This window comes from Sphaerodactylus townsendi, unplaced genomic scaffold (genome assembly GCF_021028975.2).
Source record: "Sphaerodactylus townsendi isolate TG3544 unplaced genomic scaffold, MPM_Stown_v2.3 scaffold_905, whole genome shotgun sequence".
Taxonomy (NCBI): Eukaryota; Metazoa; Chordata; class Lepidosauria; order Squamata; family Sphaerodactylidae; genus Sphaerodactylus; species Sphaerodactylus townsendi.
Window position 1 is genome coordinate 2650 of NW_025951139.1, and position 9275 is coordinate 11924.

General features: G+C 45.1%; 1 protein-coding gene across 1 annotated transcript; it reads left to right on the top strand.

Moving 5' to 3' along the window:
- Positions 1-877: 877 nt before the first annotated feature.
- On the top strand, positions 878-9203 carry LOC125425598 (casein kinase II subunit beta). Its single transcript, XM_048483169.1, has 7 exons — positions 878-1004; positions 1486-1568; positions 1859-1961; positions 6182-6297; positions 6876-6951; positions 7275-7464; positions 8821-9203. Exons 2-7 carry the CDS (start codon positions 1497-1499, stop codon positions 8909-8911), a joined length of 648 nt encoding a protein of 215 aa, XP_048339126.1. The 5' UTR covers positions 878-1004; positions 1486-1496; the 3' UTR covers positions 8912-9203.
- The last annotated feature ends 72 nt before the right edge of the window (positions 9204-9275 follow it).

Genomic DNA, 9275 nt, shown 5'->3' on the forward strand with positions numbered 1-9275 from the left:
GGTTCTTATGTTCTTAACTTTGTCAAAAGCCTTTTGGAGATCCAAGTAAGGAATGTCCACTGGTTCCCCCTTATCCACATGCCTGTTGACACCCTCAAAGACAGGACTGCAAAATCCATGCTGACTCTTCCTCAGCAATCCTCTGTACACTTTGCACCCCGCAGGGATCCTAAACAACCTCATGCGTTTTCACCCACGGCACCACCCTCAGTCTTCCCCCTCATCTCGACACCCAGTTTTTCCTGATCATCTAAGACAGGCTGAACGAACTGGAGCTTGGCCGGCGATGCCCGAATGAGTGTTCAACCGCTTCTTGGCTCTTGGATGGTCTTCGGGGCAGGGATTGATTTTCCCTCCTGCTAATTAAATTCCCCGGAGTACCGGATTAGCCTCCTGGGAATGGCATCGTCTGACTTCCGTCGCTTGTTCCTAATCGTAGTTCTCTGCAAACGCGACCGCTCGCGTCTCCCAAATCCAGACCGCTTTTGTGTTCCCTTTATATGCTGCCCTTCCCCTTGCGGGCTCAGGGCGGCTTGCAACCCAACAACACCATAGATGCACAAACCACAGCTGGTAACGGACCTCGAGTGCATCTGGAACACTTTCGCTGGGGAGCAGCGGTTCCTCCCCGGATGAGCACAACGCAGAGCGAGCGGCGTCTGTTCGTCTCCGGCTAAGATGTCACGGAGACGCCTTCTCGCTCTGCCTGGGATTTGTAGTTCTGGCGAAGCTCCAAGCCTCTTTGCAAGGGCTTTGAGGCGCTTTTGGACTACGGCTCCCAGCGTGCTCCGCAGCACAGTGTCCTTTCGCTGTTGCACTGTAGGATTGGTAGTTTCTTTTCTCGCTTGCCCACTCTTTCCCTATCTCGGAGCGCTACGGTCCCGCGGTGCCCCTTTCGTTGGGGGAGATAGGCGCGTGCGCGGTCGACACCGGCAGAGGCCTCGGCGGTCCAGAGCTTGTTTCCATCCCGGGTTCCTCTCCTCGAGGCGATTGAGCCCCCCGGGGTGAGTTATTGGGGTCCAAATCTAGCGAGCCGGTCTGCAGAAAGGAGCAGGATTTGTCGGCAATGGCGCTTCCGCGACAAGGTTGTGGGAGGGCTGGAGGGGCCTGTTCCAGGGCACAGGAGTGTCAAAGGGTGGGTGGTATCCCCACACTTTTGTGCACGGGGGCAGGGGAGAGATATAGGCTAAACTGTGCTGCAGATTATCTTGTTCCTGACGCGCTGGGGGAATGATAGTTCGAGTATAGCGGAAAGAGTCTGGGGTTTACTCCTGCTGATGGTCTCCATGTACAAACGCGGCAGGGTGGAATTTTTTTTTTTTTGCTTTGATAACTGGAACAGGCCGGGAGCCAAGCGGCTGTCAGTCGCTATACCAGGCGAAGTACTTTAAAAAAATGCAGCAATACTTCCTGGATTAAGTGGGAATACGGAAATAATTGGGGAGCAGGAGTTGCCTGGATGCTGATGCCCCTCTCTGTCTCTAGAGGACGGGAAGATGAGTAGCTCGGAGGAAGTATCCTGGATTTCCTGGTTCTGTGGTTTGCGTGGCAATGAGTTCTTCTGCGAGGTGAGTTGAGCAGAGAGACTCCCTGAAAATGGAAAGGGGTGTTGTTGCTGATGGGCTGGTGAAGTGTGTTGGCTGAATCACAGTGAGGTTTCCTAGATTGTGTAGTGTGGGTGGGTCACCAGACACTGGGTTTCCTGAACAGGTTAGTGAGAGGACACTTAGGAACAGGTGACTTTTTTCCCCAGGCGTAACCAACCTGATAGAGAGGCAAGTTGGCTGAGTGGGTTTGAGAACTGAAGAGGGCCAACTTGGTTGATGATGGATTCCAGCATTTTGTATTTCTGTTTTAGGTTGATGAAGATTACATTCAGGACAAATTCAATCTAACTGGCCTCAATGAGCAAGTTCCCCATTATCGCCAGGCCTTAGATATGATACTGGATTTGGAACCAGGTGAGCGACACCATTATGTAATGTTGTGAAAGTTTGACAAATTCTTTGATACCAAAGGAGCTTGGAGTTAAAGAGTATATGATATGCATATCCAGTACAAAAACTTTGTCACAGACCTTGTTAATTGACAAAGTAGGCCTGACAAATCCTGCAAATATATATTTGTTTTTTTACAGTGACACTTGAGAAAAGTGACTATAAGTAAATGGCTTTGTGTCTGAATTTAAGAATAACCTTGTCACAGGTCTAAAACAATTATTTCCATGGGAAATTCATTCTGAGTCCAGAGGCCCATGCCTTCAGAGGAAACAAGTGATTTGAATATAATCGAGTGAGTTTCAAATAAGTTGGCCTGTATTAGGTAGCCTGAATCTCTTTGATGTGGATTATGTGTGAGACTGTAATCTTTCTGGAAACTATGGTAAGAAAATTGTGAACTGTGTTTTGTCTGTTAAGATGGGTAGGTTAAGGGATGACATACCTGTACACTTATTTTGTTTCAAATATAATTGACATAGGCAAATGTTTTTGAAGTGTTATGATTAGAATCATAGAGTTGGAAGAGATCACAAGGGCCGTCCAGCCTCTGTTTAAAAACCTCCAAAGAAGGAGACTCCAGCACTTTCCGAGCCAGTGAATTCCACTGTTGAACAGCCCTGACAGTCAGAAAGTTCTTCCTAATGTCTAGGTGAAATCTCTTTTCCTGCACCTTGAATCCATTATTCCGTGTCCTAGTCTCTGAGGCAGCAGAAAGCAAGTTTGCTTCCTCTTTGACATGACATCCCTTCAAATATTTACACATAGCTATCACGTCCCCTCTTAATCTTCACTTCTCCAGACTAAACATCCCCAGCTCCCTAAGCCTCTCTTAGTAAGGCATGGATTCCAGACCTTTTATCATTTTGGTTGCCCTCCTCTGGACACGTTTCAGCTTGTCAATATTCTTCTAAAATTGCGGTTCCCAAAACTGAACACAGTACTCTAGGTGAGGTTTGACCAATGTAGAGTGGTAAAATTACTTCCCTCGATCTAGACACTATACTCTTATTGATGCATCCCCGAATTGCATTGGCTTTCTTGGCTGCCATGTCACATTTTCTGTTTGTGGTCTACTAAGACTCCCAGATCCCTTTCAAGCCAGATGTCACCCATCTATATCTGTGCATTTTATTTTTTTCTGCCTAAGTGTAGAATCCTACATTTATCTCTGTGGAAATTCATTTTGCTAGTTCATCTGTGGAAATTCATTTTGTAGCTTACACGCAAGAATATAATGGGGCACTTGTCAAAGGCCCTACTAAAATCAAGGTATGCTATGTCCACAGCATTCCCTTCATCTACCAAGTTTGTCACTCTATCAAAAAAAGAGATAAGTTTAGTCTGGCATGACTTGTTTTGGAGAAATCCATGTTGATATTCAGTGCTCACATTATTCTCTTCCAAGTTCTTACAGACTGTCTCCTTAATGATCTCTAGAATCTTTCCTGGTACTGATGTCAGGCTGACTGGGCAGTAGTTATTTGGGTCCTCTTTTTTCTCCTTTTTGAAGATGGGAACAACATTAGCTCTCCAGTCTTCTGGGCGTTCTCTTGTTCTCTAGGAGATCTCAAAGATTATAGCAAGCAATTCTGAGATAACTTCTGCCAGTTCTTTTAATACCCTGGGTTGTAGTTCATCAGGCCCTGGAGATTTTAATTCATTTAAAGTGTTCAGGTATTCCTGTTCTAGCTCTTTATTTTTCATGTGCTGAATTTCCTCTACTGTATCTTCTGATCCATTTCCCCCCAGTTCACTGTTTTTCTTTTGGGAAAAAGCCGAGGCAAAGAAGATGTTGAGTAGTTCTGCCTTTTCTCTGTCCCCTGTTAGAAGTTCACCATCTTCTCCACACAATGACTCTATTGTATCCTTTTTCTCCCTTTTGCTACAGGCATAACCAAAAAAGCCCTTTTAATTGTTTTTTACATCTCTTTCAAGTCTGAGCTCAGTATGAGCTTTAGCTTCTGACTTTCTCCCTACATGTCTTGGCTATTTGTTTGAATTCCTCTTTAGTAATTTCCCCCCTTTTCCATTTCTTGTACATGTCTCTTTTATATTTTAGCTCACTTGAGAGTTCTTTAGACATCCATCCTGGTTTCTTTAGACACCTCCCATTTTTTCTCCTCATTGGAACTGTTTGAAATTGTGCCTTCAAGATCTCAATTTTAAGTAACTCCCATCCATCTTGTACTCCCTTTTCTTTTAGTATTCTTAACCTTGGGATCACAGCCAGTAGTTTCTCAAGTTTACTGAAATCAGCTTTCTTAAAGTCTAGAATACATGTCCGACTAGACTTGGTATAACGAACTCCAGGAGAACATGTCACTCCCACCTAAGGGGACCCTATCACTTCCACCCCATTGATCAGGTTATCATTGTTGGTTAGGAGCCTCATTCACCTTCTGGACCATGAAACTGTCTGCAAGGCAAGTGAGGAAATTGTTGGACCTGGTAGTCTTGCCAGAGTTTGGCTCCCAGCAAATATCCAGATAATTGAAATCTCCATTTAGTACTATTTCTCATATTTGTGAAAGTTTGGTCACCTGCTCCAGGAAATCATAATCCAACTCTTCACCTAATAGACCCACATAATGAGATCACTGTTGTTTTTCTTTTATATTCAATCATTTCAAAAAGTGATTAAAGAATAATCTTAAACGATGGCACGAGTGATCTTTGGCGAAGCATACAAGGTTTGTACTTGACACCTGGAGTAAATAAAATTTTGACTTCTCTTCAGCTACAGGCTGTTTCACTGTGAGAATAATTATGTCAGTACAGCCACATAGTTTAGGGTTAATGTGTTGCGAGGAAAGGTTGATCTTAAGGTGTCCTGTTTATGTCATGGATAGTGCATTAAATTTCAGGTGCTGTTTCTGATTATGTACTTTGTTGTTTGTGCATGTGGAATTGGAGGGGGAAATGGCCAGTCCTGGGTACCTGAGAGTGTGCATCCACCTATATATTCCTGCCAAGGCACTTGCGGGGGGAGGGGGGAATGGCTGTCCTGCCCCCTTCAGAGGTGAAGGGGTGGGAGCAGCCTAGAGAGAGCAGCCTAGAGTTTCAGCCCCTTGCAGAAACCAGCCTCTTCACCCAGGTATTTGGCTGGTCCCCCCCAACTGGGCTCGGGGGAGGGGGGGCTTATGGTGTGCTGTACACTCCTTCTTTTGGGATGGTGGGGTGGGAGTTCTAGAGTTAGATAGAGCAAGCTGGAGACCCCGAAGAAGAAGAAGAAGAAAAGTGTGGATTTATATCCCCCTTTTTTCTCCTGTAGGAGACTCAAAGAGGCTTACAATCTCCTTGTCCTTCCCCCCTCACAACAAAGGCCCAAGGTCACCCATTTGGCATGTGTGGGAGTGCACAGGCTAATCTGAATTCCCCAGATAAGCCTCCACAGCTCAAGCGGCAGAGCTGGGAATCAAACCCGGTTCCTCCAGATCAGAATGCACCTGCTCTTAACAACTACGCCACTGCTGCTCTAAGATTCTGTAATTCTTGGTCACTTCTCCCATGTACCTTTTTTTGTTCCTTTAAATGATGCTCTCAACACTGTTCCTTTGAGCATGTCAAACCTTGTCAGGCAGGCTTTTAGAGGTTTCTCTTTTTCTTTGGTTGAATAATCGATTATTTCTGCACACCCATGAAGCTCCCATGTAGCTTGGCTTTGCCAGTTAACTGTTAGATTTAATGATAATAGCTGAGCTTGCAAAATATAGGAATGGTATAATTTGTTATGGATTTGGATCACTCTGATGTGGAAACTGTACATATCTTGGGAGGATTTAAATGTATATAGACTTCAGTGTAAAACACAAAAATGTTTTTATTTATTTATTTATTATTTATTGTTTCGTTTTCTATACCGCCCTATCCCCAGAGGACTCAAAACGTTGATATTTCTTTCTCAAAAACCTTTTAACATGGGTGATTGTCATTTGTATTGAAATTCAATTAACATTTGAAGAGCGAAGAAGAAAGTGCAATATTGTTCACTTTTATTTGCACTGTGTGATATTCTTGAATTATAATTTGGTCTTAGAAGGTGTAACTATCAATATTGATTTAGTGGTGGCTCGGAGAATGATGTGGGGACCTTTCAGTCTTCTCTGCAGCATTCCTCCATCCCTGTGCGATTCCACCTTCCTTTTCTCCATGACTTTCACTTTCCTCTTCTCCACTTGCAGATGAGGAACTTGAGGACAATCCTAACCAGAGTGACTTGATTGAACAGGCAGCTGAGATGCTGTATGGGCTCATTCACGCTCGCTACATCCTCACAAACCGTGGCATTGCCCAGATGGTATGTATATTTATTTCCTGAAACGCTTGTCTCCCGCCTTTCGTTTTTGGCTCAAAGTGATTTAGAAATCAAAATTAAACATGCATTCTAACTTGGATCTTGTACCTTGTTCTTCGTACACTTGTCTGTGAGTGCTGTGGAGGTGTCCTTCTGCCCTGGAGTTCACTTCCTCTGGTGCTAGGCCCTTACATTTATCAAAACAATTTCAATGGGCCTCCAGGTGCCTTTTGGAAGGGGATCTCCTGCACAGCACCTGGAGAGAAGTGCATGCAGAACAAAGTTTAGGATCAAGTACAAAATCCTTTAAATAATCCCCACCCCAATGCTTGCATCATATTCCCCACTAAAAGCCCTAATTAATAAAATGACCACACAGCATATCCTTGAAAACCTTTGAAGGGAAGGGGAGGGGGAGGAGAGAGAGGGGAAGGGTAGTGTGGGAGGGGAAGGAGAGAGAGGGGAGGGGTAGCGTGCAAGGGAAGGGGAGTGATGGAGGGGAGAGAGTGAGGGGAGGGAGAGGACTTCCTTGAAGTGGAGAGGCCTTCCATTGCTGACATTCTGTTTTCTTTTATTGCTAGCTTGAGAAATACCAGCAAGGAGACTTTGGCTACTGTCCTCGAGTTTATTGTGAGAACCAGCCCATGCTGCCTATTGGTAAGTATACACCCATTGAAGAGGCGAGGACTGGAAACCTGGGGTGGAGCTGGAGGACTACATGCTAGAATTCTTGAATTCCTCATGAAGGATTGGATGAGCTAGAGAGGATCTAAGAGGGAAGATGTTCGGGGTCTGGAGGTATAGGAAGAGAATAAAGTAGGTAGCGGTGAACACTGTCTCTTGAGTTCTCTAGGCTTGACCTATTTCAGATTTATACTTTTGAATGTTAACGGACCTCATCCCAGAAGTTACAACACCTCACTTCCCTGTTAAGTTTGAGTAGTCTCACTTCTGAACTTTGCTTTCTCCTTCACTCTTAGGCTTATCTGATATACCTGGGGAGGCCATGGTCAAACTGTACTGCCCAAAGTGCATGGATGTCTACACCCCCAAATCTTCCCGCCATCATCATACGGATGGGGCCTATTTTGGGACTGGCTTCCCTCATATGCTGTTCATGGTGCACCCCGAGTACCGGCCGAAACGGCCAGCCAACCAGTTTGTGCCCAGGTAAGCTTCCAAAAGATGGTAGATGGTTTTGATCCAAGGGAGTCTGTGCAGTCATTGGCTAAAGGAAGAATTTGGAAATGGACTCCATAACATCATTGAATGGGAAAGAAGGTGGAATTCAGACTTTGCAGTGACAGAAATAAAGTCCTGCTTCATTTCTAGAATGGAAATGCCCAGTTCGAGACCTGTATGTATCTAGCTCACCTTCCCTCAACAGTTAGCAACTTAGAGGCACCCCTGCCCAGAAGCAGTGCATGACTACTTGAGGCTGGTCTGTGCTGCTTCCCAAGAGCTTGGTCAAGAAACGGCACAGCCCAGGCTGTGAAAGCTCATACGGTGTAATGGACTGGAGCCTGGGAGACCCTTGTTAGAATCCCTCCTCTTTCGTGAAACTCTCTAGGTGATCGGCCAGCCTGCCTCTCTGTATTAATCCACATGACTGGGCTGTTGTCAGGATAAAACTGAGGAAGGGGAAGCCTCGATAACTGCCCTACCTTGAAGAAAGGGTGGGAGGAAAATGAATCGGTAGATAGAGTATGTCTTGCTTGTGTGCTGCTTGTAGCCTAGGTTGGCCTTCAGCATTTCCGCTGCTGAAGGGGCAGGCAGCCTGCTAGTTCAGAAGCAGGTGTACCGTATATACTCGCGTATAAGCCGAGTTTTTCAGCCCTGTTTAAAGGCTGAGAAAAGCCCCCTCGGCTTATACTCGAGTCACCATTTTCTATTAATCACTTGGAGGCTGGGGACGGGGCCAGGACAACCTCTAGGGTGGGAAATGTAGCAGCTACTGGTAAAATTTAAAAATAAAAATAGATACCAATAAAAATGTTTTAAAATATTAAAAGGTGCTGGCAGTGGCTGCACCCCAGGGCACCCTGTGTGTGTGGGGGATTCCTGCCACCATGGGCTCCAATGGTGCAGATTTCCCAATGAGTATGGCTCCCTAGCTTTCATGGAGCTTCCTGGCCTGACCAAAAATTCTGTAACATATACATTTAATATTTAATATTCACACCTATTCACTGAATATTCACTGTGAATGAAGCTACTGGCCACCTGCAGTGCAGCGAAACAACAGCCCAAGGCTTACCTGGGAGCTGCCTTTGTGTCCACATAGCAGGGAGCAGGTGCAGAAAAACGCCCTCAGCTCCCAGGTTTTTTTCGCTCGCCACCCATTCCCCCCACCCGCTTGCCACCCGTTCACTCGCGTATAAGTCGAGGGGGGCTTATGTGCTGAAAAAGTAGACTTATACGCGAGTATATAAGGTACGTTCTTTACTGCAATATGATGGCTGTTTGTGACAGGGCTTTCTTAACTTTTTTCATCTCCAGTTTAACCTGCCCTGCTTTGTGTTTCAGGCTTTATGGCTTCAAGATCCATCCCATGGCTTACCAGTTGCAGCTTCAGGCCGCCAGTAATTTCAAGAGCCCAGTCAAAACCATCCGCTGATCTTCTCTGTCCAGGTGCCCAGGGTCTTTCCCTGTCAACTCCCTGTAACCCCAGTCAGGGCTGTTTATAATTTAATTTTGGTGACGTCCCCTGAGGACTGTTCTTTCGGTCACCTTCCAGCCTGATTTTTAGTCTTACTCTGGTGTGTGGTTTAAACTAATAATAAGCAATTTCTGTTAATTCCCAGAAACACAGACTGTGACAGACAAATTCAATAACCACCTTGAATGTCATGATTTTGTGGGGCTTTTTTTTCTTTTTTAAAAATAAAATAAATTTAAAAAGCAAAAAAGATGAGAAGCAATTTTTTTTCTCTTTCTTGTTCTGTGAAAGATAACTAGTTGAAGGGAAATAGGGGTGGGAA